Genomic DNA, 20,098 nt, shown 5'->3' with positions numbered 1-20,098 from the left:
CTTTGCTTCTCCATCGGTTCAGTAATTCTTGACCCTTTTTTTTTCTGTTAAAGGGGTTTGTTTAGCTGCTTACAACTCTACAAGCGAAGCTTAACAACCATGGAAGGAAGCAGGCAGCAAGCTGGCAGAGGACGGAGGGGAAAAGCATACATACAACAAAAACAAAAGAGCACTGGGTGGAATTGGTGGAGGGTTTCATGGGGGCACACAAACGTACATATCTATGGTACATACAAGTAGCTTTTGTTACAGCTGCTAGTCTAGTATTACTACATTTTAATCATGCCTCTTTTGATAGCGCAGTCCTGACGAGTAGCGTTTTTAAGCCAAGTTTGCCCTTTTTTTCATACTATAATACAACACAGCAGAATCAGAATAAGTGGTATCTCTCAGGGGTGTCACATGACCTTAGCACTATGCCAAGACGTGACATGCCAGTCTCCCTGTGGATGCGGTACTTGTTGGATGTACCTTTTGGCCGCACGCACTGGACGCCTTAACAATTTCTGGCTCCACCCCCAACTCTGAACCTCCATCATTCAATCAATTGCTTGCTGGACTGCGACTGCGACAGCCCGCCCGCCCGCACGCACGCAGCTAAAGTAAGAACGAACGACGCGATCGACGCGCTTCCCTTGAACCAAGAACCCCCCGTATTCGAATGCGAAGCGATCCATACAACGAAAAACAGAAGCACCGAATCTGCGAAATAATACGAACACGTATTACAGAAAACTGGGAGAAGTGATAGCAAGTTGAATTTGGTATCACAGAAAACAGAAGACAAGACAGCAGAAGAGTCACAGACAGACAAGATGCAGCCCCAATACCGTGGATATGCACCAGGACCACATGCACAACAACCACCGGGTCACCATCAAGTTGGACTGCCGCAAGGACCGCCGCAACAACACACACAGGTCCCTTTGCCTCCGCAGGCAGCGGGTGGTCATCATCCAGGGCCGGGAGGACCGAGAGGAGGACAGCATCATGTCCCACAACCGAGGAGAGGGGGGATTGGTGAGTTTTTTTTCTTTTCTGTTCGTTGTTTTCATTTCGTCGTCAGTGTCATTTTGCCCTTTCCGGGGAAGAAGGGGAAAAGGTAAACATTGAGGATGGAAAGACGACATGATGCATTAAACGTGGGATAAACGTCAAGATCTCCGCTTTTTGCAGATTGCTCCACCGCGACTAGTTCCAAACGTCGGGGAACGGGGACCTGTCGATGGTTGACTCTCTTGGATGGGGGGGCGAGCGAGTGGGCGACGACTGGGTCCGGGTCCCGTCGTGTTGTGCCTGGACACTCACTTCAACAAGTTGTGGTCCCGCCCGCCGTCCTGTCGCGGGTCCCGCCCGAGCCTACCCCGTCGGCCGCGGTCGAACGAGAACGTGGTTTCGCGACGAGCTAAGGGAACGGAACGAAAGATTAGTTCGAGAGCGAAACATCCAACATACATGCTGCAAGCGAGAAACCCCACGCTCCTGCCTGCATCTTGAACACAAGGAAACATTGACAACAAACTTGTGTACCGCACTTCTTTGCCACTTTCTTTCTTGGATCACTGTTCCCAGTTGGATATTTTTTTACTCTACACCCAACCGACGACCCTTGGCTTGTCCGAACTCTGACCCTCCGTCCATCTCGCCGCCGGGCGCATTTTCCACAAATCTGGATCATATCACACATATACACATTTAACTAACCTCTCCGGTCTTTCTTCTCTCTTCACAGGGCCCATGATGTCGGCCGGTCCTGCTCACCACCAACTGCCCATGACCCAGGCGCAAATCCAACAAGAATCACACCGTCGCGAGGCCGTCAACCACCTGGCCAAGCTCCGGAGTCGCAAACCTACCGACAAGACCCTGCCCGATGGCGTCGAGGAGACTTTGGTCGGCGAGGGCGATGTCGCTATTGCTTACAAGAAGCTACGCGATTTCGAGCGGCGGCTGGATGCTACCATGAGTCGCAAGAGGTTGGATATTGTGGACTCGGTCAGCAGGAATGCAAAGGTGTGTACCTGTTCTTCAGGGACCAAAGCATGACTGACACTCAACAGCGGTACAAGACACTCCGCGTTTGGATCACCAACACCGTCGAAGACCAGTACTGGCAAAATAACAACTTCAACGTCGACAGCTTCGACTTCCCCTCCAACCTCGAATCCACATACCGCGTCAAGATCGAAGGCCGATTACTCGACGACGAAGACGAGACCACAAAGGATGAGGAGGATGGGGACAAGATGGATACAACCGAAGACAACGCCAAGACAGCAACAAAGTCTGGAGCGAAACCCGTCCCCGCTAAGCCCGGCCAGCGCTACCGCTTCTCGCACTTCTTCAAAGCCCTCACAGTCGACTTCGACCAGCCCACCGCCTCGGGCCGTCTCCCCGTCGACACCACCTCGATAGAATGGAAGAAACCCGAGCGCACGCCCGCCGGCTCCAACCTTCCCGCCTCGGCCGACTTCGACGAGCTGACCTTCAAGCGCCACGGGGACGAGAATGTTAACATCACCATCAACCTCTACCGCCACGAAGACCCGGAGCGCTACGAGCTCTCACCCGAGCTGTCGGACGTGATCGACATGAGCGAGGCCACGCGCCAGGAAGCCGTCGCCGGCTTGTTCGAGTACATTAAGCTGATGAAGCTGCAAGAAGACGACGAGAAGCGCAACTTTCGGTGCGACGAACTGCTACAGAAGTTGATCGGGAGAGAGTCGGGACACATTCCCCAGCTGAACGAATACGTCACCCCCCACTTGAGACCGTTGCCGCCCATCAAGCTGCCTTATACCATCCGTGTGGACCAGGAGTTCCATTCTGCGCTGGACGCTCCCAAACCGACAATCTACGACATCCGTGTCTCCGTCGACGACCCCCTGCGCTCGAAGCACTTGGTGCCCTTCATCCACAACCCCTCCTACGCTCAAACTCTCCGCGAAATCCATCAGCTGGACGAGTCCCTGGCAGTCCTCATCCAAGCCGTCGGCGACTCCAAGGCTAAACACACGTTCCTGACGTCTATGGCCACCGACCCCGTCGGCTTCGTCAAGAACTGGTTGTCGAGCCAGAAGCGGGATCTGGAGGTGATTATGGGCGAGGCGACGAGGGCCGGAGCGGCGGTGGAAGATCCGGTGGGAGATGAGTGGAGGAGGGGTGGGAAGGGGAGTGTTTGGGATACGAGCAATGCTAGGGAGAGTGTTAATGTGCTTTTGAGTAAGCAAGGTTTTGCTGTAGGGCATCGCTAGGCGCGGGACGGTGGGGACATGGAGATAAATAGGGGCAAGGATAAGGGGGATGAGAGGGGGGAATGAAAGAGGAAATGAGGTTAGAGCAGAAGCTGGATGGAGGAGGCTAGTTAGAATGGAAGAAGAAAAGGATGAGGAGGACGGGAAGAAGGGTGAGGGTGAGCAGAAGAAGAAGAAGAAGAAGAAGAAGGATGAGAAGAGTGAGAATAGGAATAGGAATACTACTAGGATGATTGAAAATGAACAACCAAACACCACCTTTGATCAAAAAAGGACCAAAAATTACATGTATACGTACCAGTGTTAGGAGTGCAGCAGAGGGAGAAAGTGGAGAACGTTGTCTCGTTACCTTCAGGTTCGTTCCCAGGGCAGTCAGTAGTAGTAGTCTTGGGACTTCTTAAAGTCGTCGGGTATGAGACGGAGACGGAGACGGGACGACGGAGCGGACAAGACAGAAGAGACAATGGAGGGAAAGGGAAAAAAGAGTAAGGGTAGCTTAGCTTAGCTTAGCTTAGCTTAGCCCCTGAGCGGCGGAAATGGCGTATGAAAGAAAGTAAGTAACAAAGCGATGTCGATACCTGGCTGCTGGGTCTTTATAAAGGTGTGGTTTGGTTCGGTTTGGTTTGGTTTGTTTGTGAGTGTAGAAAGAATAGTTCGGACGGACAGAATTGTCAGGTTAAGTAGCGCATCTATATTAGGTTTACGATCCAACAGTAGATACAAGTATGTATGTATGGTAGACAGTACAGAAGAGAGAAGTGGTTCGTTTTTATTTTTGGGAATGGGCTGTCCTGTCCGGTGATGTGATAGGTGATGTGCTCACCTTCTCGGGCACCTTCTCGGGGGGGCATAATTCGTGCTTTCAATGCAAGGGCCAAGGGTTGGTTGGTTCATCATCACGAACCATAGGTGGCTTAGGTTAGTACAGTCCAATACTGGTTTGTTTGTTAACTCGAGACCTCTGGTCAACCAACTTTCCTAGGCGTTTATATATCTAATTGATCCGTTTCGTCCCATAACCAAAAGCGTGATCTATCTTACTTTGCATATGCTTCTTTGGAAATTTGATATGCCATATTGAATCTTGTTGATGCCTTTCCGATCCGTAGGTACCTAGCCATTCATTTTATCTTTGTGAGGTTTAGGACAATTCGGGATGGATATCGTCCAATATACCAAGAGTACCAAGCTAACAAACAAACCAGCATTGGACTGTACATCTACTTATGGATTTTTGATGAATAGAATAGTGGGGTGGAGGTGAAGGAGATAGGTATTGTGCGAGCAAGTTGGTAAAACGGAGAAGGGTCATTGGGGTGATGACGAGTGACGGGGATTGAAGATTTTGCGTTGGGGGTACATACATACATACATACATACATAGTCTTTCTTGATGAGAGGACTAAACGGTGTTCGATTCAGCGGGTTGGTTGTTGGTTAGGACCTCACGGTCGTAAGAAGTCTTACTACCTGACGAGAAGGATGGGATGTTCATTTCAGAGGAGAAAAATGGACGCAACTAGAAATAGCGATGCGAACAACGAGGACGTGTGTACTAGTGACCGTGACTGAAAAGCGTAGAAGTACTCATCAATTGATTTGATTCCCAGGGTATATGCGTATCCAACTACCAACTTATCATATCGTACGTAGTACCTTGCTGCACCATACAAGCTTAACTCAACAACGAAACCACCAGACCCTGACCAAGAGGAACACAAACACCTATACACCAACACCTGTACATGATTGCAGCCAGCCAAAGATGCTTTCTGCTTTTGGACACCTTTTTCCCTATCCCCCTTGCAACGCCTTGCTCCCATGTTTCCTCGTTTGCTCAACAACCTATCCAACACAATATGTTCGACATCACACCCCGTTCAACACTCTGAAGAAGAACAGTGATCACCCCTCAGCGCTCTCCTCCCTAATATCCGAAAAGAAAACCCCCCTATCCCTATCCCCTTTGTCCCTCTCAGTCCACTCCCTTCCCCCTCTGAGGATACCAGACGTATTCCCCACTCCCGGTTCCGCGTAAACCCTCCTTAACTCCCGTTCCCTTGGACTCGCCAGTATGGCACTCGGCGTGCTTGTCCCCACCGACGTTGAAGGTGCCGTCGGTGGTCCCGAAAAAGGCGGATAACCTGAGAAAGGAGCGGAAGGGGGAGGAGCGGTGGATGGGCGGAAGAGGGATTTTCGGGCGTTGAAGCGCTCTTGTCTTTCTGGTCGTTCTGATCGTTCTGTTCTTTCTGATCTTTCTGGTCTTGAGCGGTCGTCTGGTAGGGTGGGTTGTGGTTGGTACCGAGGTTGGTGGTATTGGGATTGAGAAGCGAAAACAGTGTTCCCAGTGGCTTGAATAACAGGTTGACTCTGGGAATGCCCCAAAGGCGGCGCCCGCCTAACTCTACTAGGCGTGCTCATAAACCCCGGATCGTTGACATCCAAGTCTGGAAGGAACGACTCCTCCTCGTCGTCGTCAAAGTCCATGGGGCCTAGACCGAGGTTGCTAGCCTCTGCTGCGAGGGTCTGACTGGCCCGAAACGAACTGGAAGAGGGATTATTTCGGGCGTTGACGAGCCGAGCAGAAAGATTCGTCGGACGCATATCCGAGCTTCTTCCTGTTGGTTTCTCGAAGGGTGCTGAGACGATGGGTGTCTCCGGTATTGAAGCCGCGAGTCTACTGGCCGGTCGACTTGCTGTGCGACTTGCTGGGCGGGAGTAGGAAGTAACGGGAGGATCGGGGTTGGGGTGGTATGGTTGGTATCCCTTTGGTGCCTTTGGTGGTGGCGGAGCTGGTTGTTGGGCAGCTGATGGGGGAGCAGATCGGATAGGAAGCTGAACCGATTGTCGACTTGGTGCCGCCGCCGATGGCGGGGGGAAAAGAAACGCCGACCTATCCCTCTCCCTCTCACGCTCAGGTGGCATCTCCGAGTTAACAAACCACTGGCTAACACTATTGCCCAAGTTTGTCGCTGTCGTATCACTTCCCCCCCTTTCGCGATCTCGATACCGTCCCATATGCCTCACACTCCTCCTCGAACTCAACAACGTACTCATCCTGGGATCAAGCATACTAAACTCTCCCCCCATCCCCACCCCCATCTGTCGTTCTCTAACAGCCCCGGGATTAACAACCCCCCACCACCCCTCCAACACACCCACCGCCATCCGCCTCTCCTCCCTCTCCCTCAGCGCCTTCACCGCATTCCTCTTAGCAACCAAATGCAGCGCCTCATGCTCCCACCTCTGCAAACACCCCTTCATCGTCCCCACGGCTTCCCACTCCTCCGCATCCATCTCTGCCTCCCTCATCTCCGCCGCGCTATCCATCCAGTTCTCTAGATACCCCTCTAGCTCGGCGTCGGCGGCAACGTCCCTTATCTCTTGCGCCCGGCGGGAGATGGTAGTCCAGTAGGAGAGGGTTTCGTACAGGTCGGAGTGGTTGTGATCGAGGTGGAGGGCGTCAGCGTCTGCTGACAGGTCATCGGACTCTAGGAGGGCGTTGAACCAGGTACTTAGACAGGACTGGGCTAGGGAAATCTTGTAGGATCGGCGGAAGGAGCGTAAGGAGGTCATCATCCTTTCGCGACGGGCTTGTTCGGCTAAGAAAGGCCAGCGGTCGAGGACGGAGGCGATGGTGAAGCGTTTAGATTGCTTCGAGGCATTGCGGAGGTAGTAGGCATTGCGCGTGGTGGAAGAGACGAGGGCTTCGCGCCATCGGTCTAAGCACGGCTTGGTGGTGCGGTAGAGGCAGATCAGGTTGGCGTTGTGGCGGGGGGTGAAGATGGCGTTGGAGGCGTCCAACCAGGTTGAGAGACAGGAGGAGAGGAGGTGGTCGGAGTAGAGGTAGTCGGCTTCGGATTCGGAGCGTTGGCGGATGGAAAGGGAGGTCTGGGTGGCGGAGAGCCAGGTCGAGAGGACGGACTTTTTGGTGGTGGAGGCGGCGTGGTGCTGAAACAAGGCCAGACGCTGCTCGAGGAACCAGTGAGTCAAGGTGTCTTCGAGGGTTTCTTCGTCTTCGCGGATATTCCAGAGCTTGAGCTTCAGCTCCAGTTTCCAGGTGTCCACGGGATTGAGAAGCAACACAGCATCAGCCAGCAGACCATCCCGACGGGCGTACTCAGCTTCTTCCCGCCAATGCTCAAGACCGTTCCACTTCAGCGTACGCTCGTCAGCCGCGCGAAACTTCCCAAGTGTCCGCAACAACCGACTCTGCTCGTGCCAATCAGCCAGAACAATCTGACAATCCCGTGTAACCTTGTGCACTCTGCACTTATACCCCGTGTACCTGAGATCCTCCGCCTCTTCTTGCCAGATATTAACCGCCTCGTCGAGGAGTAGTCTCTCATCCAGGGCAATAGCCACCTCATGATCATCCTGCACCTCCTTCGTCCTCGTAGCCCAGTGCGTCAAACTCCCCTTCATCGCCTTAAACACGGCAAAATCATCCGCCACCCTCCCCTTTTGCAGCCGATACCAGTGCACCATCCCCTCCCTCATCGTCTCCCTCTCTTCCGTCTGCTCGGCCACACGTCGCCTAACTTCCTGATGAAGCGCCACGGCCGTCCACCTTTGCAGCGCATGAATAAGCACAAAGTTCCTCGCCTTTGTCTCATCCTGGATGTGCTGCGCTCTCCACGCATCAAACGCTCTCTTCCGTACCAGATGCCGTCTCGCAACCGCGGTACGGTCCAGCTCTTCCCTGGCCTGATCCTGCCAGAAGTTCAACATATTCTGTATCGTGAAAACCTCGTACACACGTGTAGCGCGCCGCTCCATCTTGTCGACCCACGCTTCGTACTCCGCTTCAGCCTCGCGGCGCTCGCGCTCTTGGACAACGGCGATCGTTTCCTCGAGCCATATCTCCAGGACTTCGGTCTTGATGTCTTGGTCGTCGATTTGCGTCGCGAGGGATAAGAGGCGGTGGTGGTCGCGCTGGTGGCGGTTGAAGTGATGGTGCCAGGATGCGAAGGCGTCGCGGAGGAGGGAGGCGTCGTCTTCGGTTCGGAACATGCGCACTTTTGCTTCTTGGTATTCGGGGTCGGCGTGGGGGCGAGTAAAGGCATGGTGGTGACTGCTAGGCAGAAGGGGCTCGTCTTTGGTGTTGACGGTGGTGTCGCTGGTGGCGCGATGGAGTTCGGAGAAATCGGTTCGAGGGGATTTGTGGTTGAGGTCGGTTTCGCCTACTGAGGAGAAGGACATGGGCCGTGGTCGTTCTTTGTTCGGTCTGGCGTATGCGGGCAAGGCGCCGGCGGCAACTTCGGCATTGTCGTAGTGATGCGGTGCTCCGAATACGCTAGGGATGTGTCTGACCTTGTCCAGCACGGGGTTATGCGGTTGGAAAGGTCGCCCGTCATGGCCGTAATCGCGTACCGAACTCTTGGACCTCGAAGCCAACTGGCTCCTCCTCCTCCCCTGGCCTTTCTCCGGTGATCTCCCCCTTTTGTTCAACAGCTGCTCCCTTTCTCGTTGCTGCTGTTCCCGTTGTTGCGCCAACGCTTCCAATCTCCTCGCCCTCTCGCCCCGAAGTGTATCCCCCGGCAAGGCATTCGGATCCGTAAAACTCGCCGACCGTGCCCTTGACCGGATCGGCAGTCCTCCAAGCGCAAGCGGTCTCGAGACGGAACTGTGTCTCCTCTTGGGCAGTAACCGTCGCAATTTGATATCTAGTTCGCCGCCCGTCACGTCCTCGTCATCACTAAAGACGGACGAAAACCCACCCAGCGACCTGCCCGACACCGAGACACTCCTCGACCTGGACCTAGCAGCCTTATCCCTTGCTGTCAACCCCCCTCTTGCCGCCCCAGCAGGCGAATGATCCCGACTCCCCACCGGACTACTAGGCACATACTCCAACATAATGCCCATAGCCGCTAAGACGGTTCGAAACCGATCCAGCAAACTTGTTTCCCCTCTCGCGTTCGGCGCGCATCGCTGGCCCCCAATCTTAAAGATAAGCCGCGAGATATGCGAGGGCGCCTGGTCCGGATCTGGGTAGCCATGGGCGGGGAGGATCTGTTCGGCGGCTTGGAAGAGCGCGTTCGTGGGGAGCCGGTCGCGCTCGGGCAGGGAGGGGAGGATGGACTCGGCGAGGGTGACGATTTCGTGGAGGAGCTCGATGTCTGTGGTTCTCGGTTGTTAGCTTGAGATTCTGGGAATAGATTATCTAGGGGAAGAAGCGGACCTTGATTAGAGTAGTACGGCTCATTATTGTGGGGGAAGCTGGTATTGGTGTTGGCGCTGGTGCCCGCATGGTTGGTATTGGTATTTCCGACTCCGAACTGCTGTCGCGAAGAGGATAACTGTGGTAACCCGGCCCTGCCATCTCGGTGGTGGAGGGGCAGAGAGGATGGAGGCGGCATGTGAGAGGGCGCCGCCACCTCGAAGGCATGACTATGGAAAGCCTAATCCCGACTCTGATCAAAGCACGGTGTGTGCGCCCTCGTATGACGATTGGATGGGCGTTGGTGATTTGTTGCGATTGTAGAATGTAGTAGTGGTATACAACACTAGGTTTGTTTATCGGTATCGACTGAGAAAGTCCGAGGTTTCGAAATCAAGGCAAATTGCGCAAAGCTGTAGAGGTCGCGAGGATGAACGAGGTCGACGGAGTTTTGAGGTTTGGCGATTGCGATTGCTGCTGCTGCTGCTTCTTCCCGTCGAAGCGGGAGACGTAGCGTGGAGTTGGTGATGCAAATGCAAAGAGATTGTGGAGGAGACAAACACGACAGAGATGCGACCGCTGGACGGGCAACCAACCACTGCAGTGCGGAGAATGCGATTGAGACGCGTGCGCAGAGCGTTGGTGAAAGGTGCAGGCTGTGATTATGCTAACAAAAGACGGTTTGGATTACCATTAAAACTGTTAGCCTGCTATCAATTAGACGCACTGCTTGGCGCGCTGCCGCTAAACCCTCGAGTTGGTAGTTCGCAGGCTAGCGCAGCGAGTTCCAGATGCAAGAGGACATCAGCCTTGCAGCCTCTTCAGCCTAATACTATTCTAGGTACCTGCCTAACAATTTCCCAAGACAAGAAAGACGCCAACGTCACGAGTGTCCTCCAAGAACGGGCAGCTCTCCTCGGTTTGGATCACAGTACAATCCGAAAGTTTTCAGTAAATTGTACAGCCCGCCACGTCGTCCAATATGCAGCCCCAAAAAGCGACCGTACGGCCCATCCAGCGCTTCGCTTCTGCCGTGTCCAAGTGCTCTGCCGAGGTTAGTTGCGTGAAGCCATTCCCATGTCTCCTCCCATAAACCACTAACTGACACTTGCACACACAGTCCGCCGCCTATGGCAAATGCATCCTAGCAGACTACAACTCCGTGCACAAAGACCTGTGCGCCAAAGAGTTCATGCGGTTGAAGGATTGTTACTCGGTATGTAGTCCACGTCCGTTGTTTACTTGTACCACGTCTTCAAAAAGGGGCAAGGCTGACATGATGCCATATGTGACACACAGCTGGCCGCCAAGAAAGCATAGCTTAGTCTAGGGAAACCACAAGACATCAAAGTACCAGAAATCTTTTTGAACATTTCATCATCCATCATTGCTAGTCTATCCCACACATGTTTTGACTCGCTTTAACTTTTCCCACATCTACTCCCCCACCCAGCCCTTTTTAACCCGGGCTTAAACTCAGAGCTTCAACAACCTCAACAAAAAGGTAGCCTTGCCAACTTCCTGCTCCTCCTCCATGATGATCCCCTCCTCCTGACCCTCCGGAATCTTCCCCTCCACATGCGTAACCTCATGCTTATCCAACGGCCTCCTGAGCGCCTTCTCAATCATGGCCATCTGGCTATCAAACACCTTCTCAATACCCGTCTCCTCCGGGTCCGCCGTGACCTTGTACTCCATCTTGATATCGTCCGTGGGCTGGAGACCGGCCTTCTTGCGCAGCCTCTGGACACGGTTGATGATTTCACGCGCGAGACCCTCCTCGGCCAGGCCGGGGTACATCTCGACGTCCAAGATGGTGAGCACGTCGTTGTCGGTATTGGTCTCGAGGTTCTTGGAGCTGTCGTCCTCCTTGAGACCGCGCTTGACGACCAGGTCGCCGGCCTCGAGAGTGATGCCGTCGACGACGAGCTTGCCGGTCTGCGTGTAGGCGTGGGCCTCGTCCGAGGTGACGGAGGGCAGAGCCTTCTTGACGCGACCCATGTCCTTCTTGAGTTTCTTGCCGAGAACGGGCCAGTCGGCGCTGACCGAGTACTGGACACCGTGCTTGGCTTCGTCCGAGGTGAGGACGAGGTCGCGCACGTTGAGCTCCTCGGTGATGTAACCCTTGAGAGACTCAATGTCGTCAAGGTACTGTTCGTCGTGGTGGATGACGACAAGAGTCTTGAGGGGCTGTTTGAGACCGACAGAACGCTTCTCGCGCGAGTAGCGGGCGAGCTCGATGACCTTCTGCATGCGCTGCACACGGCGCTCGACGTCGGGGTTGTAGAGCTCCTTGCGGACCTCGGGGAAGGGGAGGAAGTGCACGGAGCGGGGGTCCTTGGCCTGGAGCTCCTTGGGGATGTGGGGGAGGAGCTTGAGGTAGATGGTATCGGTAAGGAAGGGCGTGAAGGGGGCGAGGCCACGGCAGAGGGTGAAGAGGACCTCGAAGAGGGTGTTGAGAGCGTGGAGGGTGTCATTGAGGCCGTTCTCGCCCTTGAGACGCTTGCGGTTGAAGCGGATGTACCAGTTGGTGGTGTTGTCGATAAGCTCGAGGAGGCGAGGGACGACAGTGTAGAGGCGGTAGCCTAGGCACTTGTTAGTATGAAATCACTTTAGAGGCAAAGCTGCTTACCCTTCATCTCCTCGTTGACAAACTCAAGCAGAGACTGGCACGAAGCAAGAATCCACTTGTCCATCACGTTCTCGTTGGAAGACTCCATCTTGGGGTCAAACATGTAGTCAACGTTCTCAATCTTCTTGAGGAGAGCAACCTGGCCCTCAAAGAACTTGTACGAGTTCCAAAGAGGAAGGAGAACCTTGGCAACGACCTCCTTGACACCGGCCTCCTTGAAGCGGAGGGGCTCGGCACGCACAACAGGAGAGTTGATGAGGTACAGACGGAGGGCATCAGAACCATACTTGGTCATGACAAGAGTAGGGTCGGGATAGTTCTTGAGACGCTTGGACATCTTCTTGCCATCCTCAGCAAGAACGATACCGTTGACGACGCAGTTCTTGAAGGGAGAGACACCAAAGAGGTGAGTACCCAAGACAAGAAGGGTGTAGAACCAACCGCGGGTCTGGTCGAGACCCTCGGCAATGAAGTCACCGGGGAAGGACTTTTCGAACTTGTCGACGTTCTCGAAGGGGTAGTGCTGGGAGGCGTAGGGCATGGAACCAGACTCGAACCAGCAGTCAAAGACCTCCTCGGCACGCTTGAGGACACCCTTGCCCTGTTTGCTGGGGATGGTGATGTGGTCGATCTTGTCACGGTGGAGATCGGTGATGTCGCCCTCGTAGCCGGAAGCCTTCTTGAGCTCCTCGATGCTGCCAATGCAGACAATCTCCTCGCCGTCGTCGCTCATCCACAGGGGGATGGGAGTACCCCAGTACCTGTTACGGGAGACGTTCCAGTCGCGGGCGTTGGCGATCCAGCTGGCGAAACGCTTCTCCTTGACGAAGGAGGGGACCCAGTGGGAGCCCTCAATGTTTTTCAACATCTGGGGGATGATGTCGGGGATGCGGATGAACCACGAGGGGACGGCCTTGTAGATGAGGGGCGTGTCGGAGCGGTAGCACATGGGGTACGAGTGCTTGATCTGGGACTCGACAACGAGCTTGCCCGAGTTCTTGAGGTGCTTGATGATGTGCTTGTCGGCCTCCTTGACGTGCATGCCGGCGAAATCGGAGACACGGTCAGTGTAGTGACCAGTCTCGTTGACTGGGTCGGGAGGAGGGCGCTTCTCGGTGATGACACCGGCCTCGACTGCCACGTTGTAATCGTCCTCACCGAAGGCGGGGGCCTGGTGGACGATACCGGTACCGCTGTCGTCGGTGACGTAGGTAGCGTTGAGGACCCTGAAGGCAACGTCCTTGTACTCGTCGTAGAAGTAGTTGAAAGGGGGCTCGTACTTCCAGCCGAGCATGTCCTTGCCCTTGATCTTCTCGAGCACCTTGAACTTGGCCTTCTTGGGGTCCTTGTAGAGGGTCGTCAGGAGCTTCTCGAGGAGGATGTAGTTCTTTCCCGTCTTCTCATCGGCGATCTTGATGTACTCGAACTCGGGGTGGCAGGCCAGGCCGGTGTGGGAGGGGAGGGTCCATGGCGTGGTGGTCCAGGCAAGGAGGCAGGTGTTGGGGTCCTCGATCAAGGGGAAGGCGACAACGACGGCGGGATCGGTGACGTCCTGGTAGTTCTGGTTGGCCTCGAAGTTGGAGAGGGCGGTGGTGAGCGCAGTCGAGTAGGGCATGACGCGGTAGCCGCGGTAGACCTGGCCCTTGTCGAACAGCTGCTTGAACACCCACCACTCGGACTCCATGAAGGTCGGGTCCATGGTCTTGTAGTCGTTGTCAAAGTCGATCCAGCGACCGAGACGCTCGATGGTGTGGCGCCACTCCTCGCGATACCTCATGACGATGGAACGGCACTCCTTGTTGTAGTTCTCGAGGCCCATCTCCATGACAGCGGCCTTGCCCGAGATGCCCAGCTTCTTGTCGATCTCGTGCTCGATGGGCAGGCCGTGGGTGTCCCAGCCGAAGCGGCGCTCGACGTGGAAGCCCTTCATGGACCAGTATCGGGGGATGATGTCCTTGATGGTCGACGCCAGCAAGTGGCCGTAGTGGGGGAGGCCGGTCGCGAAGGGAGGGCCATCGTAGAAGGTGTAGAGAGGGTTGCCCTTGGACAGCTCGACCTGGGTCTCAAAGGCCTTGATCTCGCGCCATCTCTGGATGGTGTTCTCCTCTTCCTTGGGGAAATCGATCGACATGGTGGGCGGACGCGTTGAGAGTGGCCTGCGCGAGATATCCCAGTGTTAGTTTGTTTTGGTGGTGATGATTTCTCTGGTGTTGAGACCTTTTTTTTTGAAGAGTCGCAAAAGGGTGTAGGGACCGTTCCTAAGACGACTACCTGACTCACCTCTGTGTACGTTCCGGTCGCCGCGATGGTGGAAGAAAATGGCAGAGTGTGACTCGTTTTGAGAAAGTCAACCTCGGATTCCAGAACAATGCGACCGGCCGCTGCGGATTGGTGGGGGTTTGCAGGGTTGGTGTTGCTGAGATCATAAAGACTTCTTTACCCCCATAAACCTGGTGTGAGTTTGAGTACTCACTAACGCCTGTACATGCTGCTGATGAGCTTAACAATTTCCACTGGCCAGACCCCTGGACGGTCCTTCAGTGGACTCCCCCGTTGTCGGCAAACAAACCGAGTCGCACCTTGTTGACCACTCTTGGAGCCAGGTTCCGCCCGCTTCGTTGTCGTGACAATTCACGGAAAGTCAACACTTGGACAACACACATACGGGACTCTCGACACCATTCTGACTTCCACGATACCTAGAGTCAACATGTCATTCCTCTTTGGGAGAGCAAGGACAAGAACCAACGTCAGCGATCTGCCCCGACAAGCCCGCGAACATGTCGTCAAACTCGATCAGGGTCCCCAGGGCGCCGCAAAGGTGGAGGAGCTGGCCAAAGTGCTATCACAAATGAAACAGTTACTACAAGGGACACATGGTATTATTCAAATCCATATGCCCACCGGTTCTATTAGTAACCCTGTCTACAACAGAACAAGAAGCCTCCCCCGAACAACACTACCAATTGGTCACGGGCATGATCGAAGAAGACCTTCTCTACCTCCTCGCCATCAACCTCTACCGCCTCCCCTTCGATTCCCGCAAAGACACCCAAGTCATCTTCTCGTACGTCTTCCGCTTCCGCCCGCCCAACGCGCCCGCCCGCGCCGAACCGCTTGCCCTCGCCTACGTGGTGGAAAGACGTCCGCAGGTCCTGATCGAGCTATGCAAGGGGTATGACCACAAGGAAAGCGCACAACACGCGGGGACGGTTCTGAAAGAGCTCATCAAGAGCAGCGAGGCGGCCACGGCCGTGATTTTGCACGACGACGGCGACGAACCGGGGTCGAGTGCGAGGGGGGTCGGTGCGATTGACAGGAACAGGAAGCAGAGCGGGAATGGGATATTTTGGTCCTTCTTTGAGTGGATTGATAGGGGCTCGTTTGAAGTTGCGGCTGATGCGTTTACCACTTTCCGGGTGTGTTTTCTGTCTCCCCTCTCTTTCCAACCCTCAGCCTTTCGGCATTCACTAACAAGGAAATGCTGCTGCAGGAACTCCTAACAAAACACAAAGACCTAATCCCGCACTACCTCCAAACAAACTTCGACCTCTTCTTCTCCAAATACAACTCCATCCTAATCCAATCCACCTCGTACGTCACCAAACGGCAGTCCATCAAACTCCTCGGCGAGATCCTTCTCGACCGATCAAACTACAACGTCATGACCGCCTACGTCGACCGGGGCGAGCACCTCAAGATCTGCATGAATCTTCTTAGGGACGACCGGAAGATGGTCCAGTACGAGGGGTTCCATGTGTTCAAGGTGTTTGTGGCCAACCCGCACAAGTCGGTGCCGGTGCAAAAGATACTGTTGATGAATAGGGAGAAACTGTTGCACTTTTTGAGCCACTTTTTGGAGGATAGGACAGATGATGAGCAGTTTATTGACGAGAGGGAGTTTTTGATTAAGCAGATTAGGAATATGCCGCCTACGCCGGTGGTGCCGCAGCGGTAGCTGGTGTACTAATGTTGCGACTTACGAGTAGAGGGTTAGAGTTAAGGAGGTGTAGATGGTTTGGGAATGGCACAGCGGGCGTTTTTCCTCTTTTTTCTTCTTCTCGGTTGTATGGGCGATGGGATGGAATCGGAACTGGCATGGACGGGCTGGATGGCATGACGGAACATGAGTAAAGTAAAGTAGGTAATCACTAGTAGATAACGACTTGATGAAGATCAAAGCATCATAATCCTAGCCTCATTCCGCCCGTTGTTGTTCCTTGCTCCGGACACTGCAATCAGCTGGACGAGTTTCGCTGCCGAAACAAACCTTTACACCAGCAAGACGGCAAGGAACACAACCGACAAGGACACTGTGAAATAAGATGTCATATTGACAGGGCGATTAGTGTAAAATGGTGGTTTGCTATTCTTTTGAAACTGTTAGTGTAAGAATACTTAATAAAAGCAGAAGCCATCCGGATAATCTCCAACCGGTCCGGTTCAAGTTTGCTTCCGTTGCTGAGGCGTATTCAATCCGAAGCGTAAACCTTTGGACCAATGTATCCAAATCCAAATCCACCAAATCCAAGAGATGACCGAGCAAGTTGCCCGCCATTGCTAGGTCTCCAAGCCATCACCAGTGGTCCTCACAATCTCCACCAGTCCGGTTGCTCCCGTTGCTAAGGCGTATTCAGAAGCGTTTACCTCCGCCAGTGTGTCCAAAACCTAAAAAGCAAACCCATAACTTCCCGAGCAAGTTTTAAGCCTCTACTTCTATCTACTTGTAACAACCGCATTTCAAGCTGTATCGTCGAAAGAATAGGGGAGATATGCACGATGACGACCTTTACGGCTGGTAGTCCAATCTCGTGTTCCTCAAGGTCGCAGCAAAGAAGTTGCAGAAGGAGCCGTGGCTGAACAAAACCAGACCCAAGAAGACTAGGGAGTAAGAGACCAAGCAAGCTTTTCCTCACTCTCAACCCTTTTTCTCCCGACAGCGTTGTCAGTCGTCGATCCAGCATTTGCGCTTCTAGCATGACTGGAAGGATAGTTGACACCCCGCCCAATGTCTTTCGTAATAGAAGTGACGACGAGGAGGAAGATCGCCTGTAAGAGGATGGTTCTGCTCTTTTTTCATACCACCGCACTTCGTTCGCCTGCTACATGTGTTAAGTGTGGGCACAAGACCTGTGGGCTCTGCAAAGGCCAGGCTTATACTGGTACAAATTGTCTTGAAGATCCAACCGCGCAAGAGGTGCTTGATATGGCGGAGAGAGAAGGATGGAGGAGATGCCACCCGTGGGAGGTCGTCTTCTGGGAGAAGTTTGGAAACAAATTGTTACTTGACGACGGTGAAGTTTTGGCGCTCACTACTTCGATTCCACTCAGAAAGACCCGGGTCCGGAATCTCTAGGATGAGTATCGGGAACTCTAGGATAAGCTCCTCTTTGTCTGGACTGTCATCCCGATTTGTATGTTGCCAGGTTGTTACGAGAATGGGAACGGAATGTAATATTGCGAACATCCATTCAAAGATCCCTTCTCAAGCCGACGAAACACTTCATCCCGAGGACAGAGTTGATAAGTAAACTTCCATTTAATCATGTAGATTGGATATAGCACCGTTGCTGATGCACGAGATACGTTCTTGGATGAAAATAGAGAAAGTAAGACGTATATTCCATGTGCAAGTATCAAATACTTCGCCCACGTAGATTAGACCAAGTCGGTGGTTTCAATGGTGAACCAAACCTTCAAAACACCTAGAGGTATTCCGTCGCCAACTTAATACATCGACAACCTCAATACATGGCCAGCTATGGCAGCAAACATTGAGTTTCAAGCTACGAAGAGAAGCGTGACAACCTATATATAGATAAGAGAAAGAACACAATCAGACGGATGAATTCAATGCAAACACTAAGCTAGTAACAATGGGAGGACAGAAATTTACAGCCGACAACGACCCACTTCATTGTCAGATCAGAGGGTGCGCGAAGCCAAAAAAGGGTGCGTGAGGACATTAGGTACGGGGCGGTAAGTCAAGCTCTTAACTATATCTAAGCCATGCCCATAGATCCTACCTCGCCGGGTATGAGGTATCCTGTAAGCAAGGCCTCTCCAAACCTAGAACTTTCAGTGACCGTTCCGCACAAGCGGCGCAGTTTGTCCATTCCAGGGAGCGTCCCTGCGGCCATATCCTGGCGATCACAGTCCGAATTGACCTGGTGGATGGATTGACGTGTTGTAACTCTCATCCCGAAGCTTTCTGTGTACTTCGCCGAGAGCCTCGAGAAGCTTTGGGGTAAGTATCCTCCGGTTTCCTTGATTTGGGGATTATTTTCCGGCGCTCTGAGGGTATCGGGCTTTCTTGGGGGGTTCGGCAACCTTATAGTGCGTATTGGTCCCGAGAATGGGATCTAACGCGGCGGCTTGACCGTTAGCCGGGCTTGGTGATGAGGCTCAGTGGTACTCGGCAAGACAAACCATGGATACATGGTAGGAAATGCAAAAAGAAAGCAGTGAGACGAAAATGGACCGCGGACACTTTGCTGCAATATGCAGGAGGGCCGTTGATGCTGTACACCCAACACTTGACGGATTGCAATAACCGCTGAAGTGAAGGATGCAAACATTGTGACAAATGGCTTTCAAACAAGAGAGCAAACAGCAAGCTAGTAACACTACATAGCTTTGTGGTCAAAGCCGGGGCTGCCCGGGTCTTTGTCGGCGATAGCCAAATTTCTCCAGCTCCTTTTTATGCCGCTCGATGAGGTGATCATCATCTGTCAACTGCTACAAATCTACCAATTTAGCAACCGGCTTGTGAACGTTGAGGTGAGGGCCAGGTTCACTTACTTTTAAGTGTGGCACGGCGTTGTTTTGTGCTTTCATGGCGTGAAAAGGCATTGCGTCTCTACACTGGCTCTGGCCACATCCAAGACCAGGTTCCTAGGCGGCACCACGTCCGTCGAGCTCGTCTGGGGGGTGTCGATGATGTAGGCGATAACGGTGGGGAAGGACGAGGCGAGCGACTCGAGAAGGATCTGGCCCGACTTCTTATTAATAATAATATAAATCATATATTTAAAATAGATTATAGAAATATTTTTATAATTATTTGTATTATTTTTATTAAACGTAGCCGAATAATATAATTTAAGAAAACTATTGAATAATTCTTTAATTTTTAATTTTAATATTTAATTATAATTATCTAATAATCTAATAAATTAAATCCTTTTGATAATAATATCTAGAATATTAAATATAATTTTATTTACTATTTAAGTATTTTCGAGAATTTAATTAATAAATTTATTATCTTCGGGTGTTAAAATTATAGAAGAAATATTAAAACTCTTATATTTTTTAATTTTCTTAAAATATTTGGGAACCTTATTGAAATAAGAGAAATATATCTAATATAGTTATAATTAAATTTATTATAATAAATATAGTAAATAACCTTTTTAATTACTTTTAAAATTTAAAAAGAATTAGAATTCTTATTATAAGATTCAAACACTTTATTATTATTCTATTTATTAATAAAAAGAATATTATTATAATTAGAATCTTTACGGTTAGATTTCTTTAATAAAGACGAAACTAGTATTTTTAAAGTATAAACTTTAAAATCCTTTTTAAATTTTTAAATTATAGAGAAAAATTAATATTTAAACTCTTATTCCAAATTAAATAAAATTTAAAATATAAAGATTTAAAGAGGTAATTTGATTTCCTTAGCTTTTAATTTATTCATTATTATTTTAATTTTATTTAAATATATTTCCATATCTTATTAAAAAATAAAGGTAAAATATTCCTTAATAATGAAAATCTCAGAAATTTAACCTTTAAAACTATATAAATCCTTTAAATTCTATTAAATTAAAAGCACTAAGGCTTTATATTATTTATAATAAAAAGGACCGTCCTATATTATTAATTATAATTCAACGAGGGCGCTTTTATTATTTTTGGTTTTTTTTAATCATCCTTTTTAAATTTCTATAAAGGTAGAATAAACTTGAATTCTTATAACCTAAAGATTATAATTTTTAATACCCTTAAATTAAAGAAGCTTATTAATGACGAAGCTAA

The 20,098-nt window shown here is 51.6% G+C and overlaps 7 protein-coding genes across 7 annotated transcripts; 3 read left to right on the top strand and 4 right to left on the bottom strand.

Moving 5' to 3' along the window:
- Window positions 1-530: 530 nt before the first annotated feature.
- B0H65DRAFT_463904 (uncharacterized protein) lies at window positions 531-4,008 on the top strand. Its single transcript, XM_062826733.1, has 4 exons — window positions 531-1,020; window positions 1,733-2,013; window positions 2,061-3,195; window positions 3,553-4,008. Exons 1-4 carry the CDS (start codon window positions 816-818, stop codon window positions 3,741-3,743), a joined length of 1,812 nt encoding a protein of 603 aa, XP_062681215.1. The 5' UTR covers window positions 531-815; the 3' UTR covers window positions 3,744-4,008.
- Window positions 4,009-4,895: 887 nt separating this feature from the next.
- On the bottom strand, window positions 4,896-9,990 carry B0H65DRAFT_572770 (Sfi1 spindle body protein-domain-containing protein). Its single transcript, XM_062830519.1, has 2 exons — window positions 9,439-9,990; window positions 4,896-9,376 (listed from the first exon to the last, which is right to left on the bottom strand). Exons 1-2 carry the CDS (start codon window positions 9,614-9,616, stop codon window positions 5,160-5,162), a joined length of 4,395 nt encoding a protein of 1,464 aa, XP_062681214.1. The 5' UTR covers window positions 9,617-9,990; the 3' UTR covers window positions 4,896-5,159.
- Window positions 9,991-10,399: 409 nt separating this feature from the next.
- Window positions 10,400-10,737, top strand: B0H65DRAFT_548391 (uncharacterized protein; the record flags this gene model as incomplete). The annotated part of the gene is made up of 3 exons (XM_062829578.1): window positions 10,400-10,471; window positions 10,538-10,633; window positions 10,717-10,737. The coding sequence occupies 3 exons, from the start codon at window positions 10,400-10,402 to the stop codon at window positions 10,735-10,737; spliced, it is 189 nt and encodes a 62-aa protein (XP_062681213.1).
- Window positions 10,738-10,893: 156 nt separating this feature from the next.
- On the bottom strand, window positions 10,894-14,180 carry B0H65DRAFT_427055 (tRNA synthetases class I-domain-containing protein; the record flags this gene model as incomplete). Its single annotated transcript, XM_062824661.1, has 2 exons — window positions 10,894-12,002; window positions 12,050-14,180. 2 exons carry the CDS (start codon window positions 14,178-14,180, stop codon window positions 10,894-10,896), a joined length of 3,240 nt encoding a protein of 1,079 aa, XP_062681212.1.
- A 324-nt stretch (window positions 14,181-14,504) lies between these two features.
- Window positions 14,505-16,392, top strand: B0H65DRAFT_463887 (uncharacterized protein). Its single transcript, XM_062826732.1, has 3 exons — window positions 14,505-14,928; window positions 14,984-15,468; window positions 15,543-16,392. Exons 1-3 carry the CDS (start codon window positions 14,760-14,762, stop codon window positions 16,005-16,007), a joined length of 1,119 nt encoding a protein of 372 aa, XP_062681211.1. The 5' UTR covers window positions 14,505-14,759; the 3' UTR covers window positions 16,008-16,392.
- A 1,442-nt stretch (window positions 16,393-17,834) lies between these two features.
- B0H65DRAFT_463886 (uncharacterized protein) lies at window positions 17,835-18,255 on the bottom strand. The gene has a single exon (XM_062826731.1). It carries the CDS (start codon window positions 18,247-18,249, stop codon window positions 18,052-18,054), a length of 198 nt encoding a protein of 65 aa, XP_062681210.1. The 5' UTR covers window positions 18,250-18,255; the 3' UTR covers window positions 17,835-18,051.
- Window positions 18,050-19,006, bottom strand: B0H65DRAFT_463885 (uncharacterized protein). The gene is made up of 2 exons (XM_062826730.1): window positions 18,851-19,006; window positions 18,050-18,787 (listed from the first exon to the last, which is right to left on the bottom strand). The coding sequence occupies exon 2, from the start codon at window positions 18,625-18,627 to the stop codon at window positions 18,412-18,414; it is 216 nt and encodes a 71-aa protein (XP_062681209.1). The 5' UTR covers window positions 18,628-18,787; window positions 18,851-19,006; the 3' UTR covers window positions 18,050-18,411.
- Between the last annotated feature and the right edge of the window lie 1,092 nt (window positions 19,007-20,098).

The sequence above is a fragment of the Neurospora tetraspora genome (assembly GCF_033439725.1).
Source record: "Neurospora tetraspora strain CBS 560.94 chromosome Unknown B0H65scaffold_4, whole genome shotgun sequence".
Classification (NCBI taxonomy): Eukaryota; Fungi; Ascomycota; class Sordariomycetes; order Sordariales; family Sordariaceae; genus Neurospora; species Neurospora tetraspora.
This window is presented reverse-complemented; position numbering and strand designations above follow the sequence as displayed.

Excerpts from the sequence above, each read along its gene's own strand:
- B0H65DRAFT_463904 (XM_062826733.1), top strand. The coding sequence starts at position 816 with ATGCAGCCCCAATACCGTGGATATGCACCAGGACCACATGCACAACAA. Across the intron at positions 1,021-1,732 it reads ACCGAGGAGAGGGGGGATTG|GGCCCATGATGTCGGCCGGT; the intron begins GTGAGTTTTTTT and ends CTCTCTTCACAG. Across the intron at positions 2,014-2,060 it reads CGGTCAGCAGGAATGCAAAG|CGGTACAAGACACTCCGCGT; the intron begins GTGTGTACCTGT and ends GACACTCAACAG.
- B0H65DRAFT_572770 (XM_062830519.1), bottom strand. The coding sequence starts at position 9,616 with ATGCCGCCTCCATCCTCTCTGCCCCTCCACCACCGAGATGGCAGGGCC. Across the intron at positions 9,377-9,438 it reads GCCGTACTACTCTAATCAAG|ACATCGAGCTCCTCCACGAA; the intron begins GTCCGCTTCTTC and ends CGAGAACCACAG.
- B0H65DRAFT_463887 (XM_062826732.1), top strand. The coding sequence starts at position 14,760 with ATGTCATTCCTCTTTGGGAGAGCAAGGACAAGAACCAACGTCAGCGAT. Across the intron at positions 14,929-14,983 it reads GTTACTACAAGGGACACATG|AACAAGAAGCCTCCCCCGAA; the intron begins GTATTATTCAAA and ends TGTCTACAACAG. Across the intron at positions 15,469-15,542 it reads ATGCGTTTACCACTTTCCGG|GAACTCCTAACAAAACACAA; the intron begins GTGTGTTTTCTG and ends ATGCTGCTGCAG.
- B0H65DRAFT_463886 (XM_062826731.1), bottom strand. The coding sequence starts at position 18,249 with ATGAGAGTTACAACACGTCAATCCATCCACCAGGTCAATTCGGACTGT.
- B0H65DRAFT_463885 (XM_062826730.1), bottom strand. The coding sequence starts at position 18,627 with ATGTTTGCATCCTTCACTTCAGCGGTTATTGCAATCCGTCAAGTGTTG.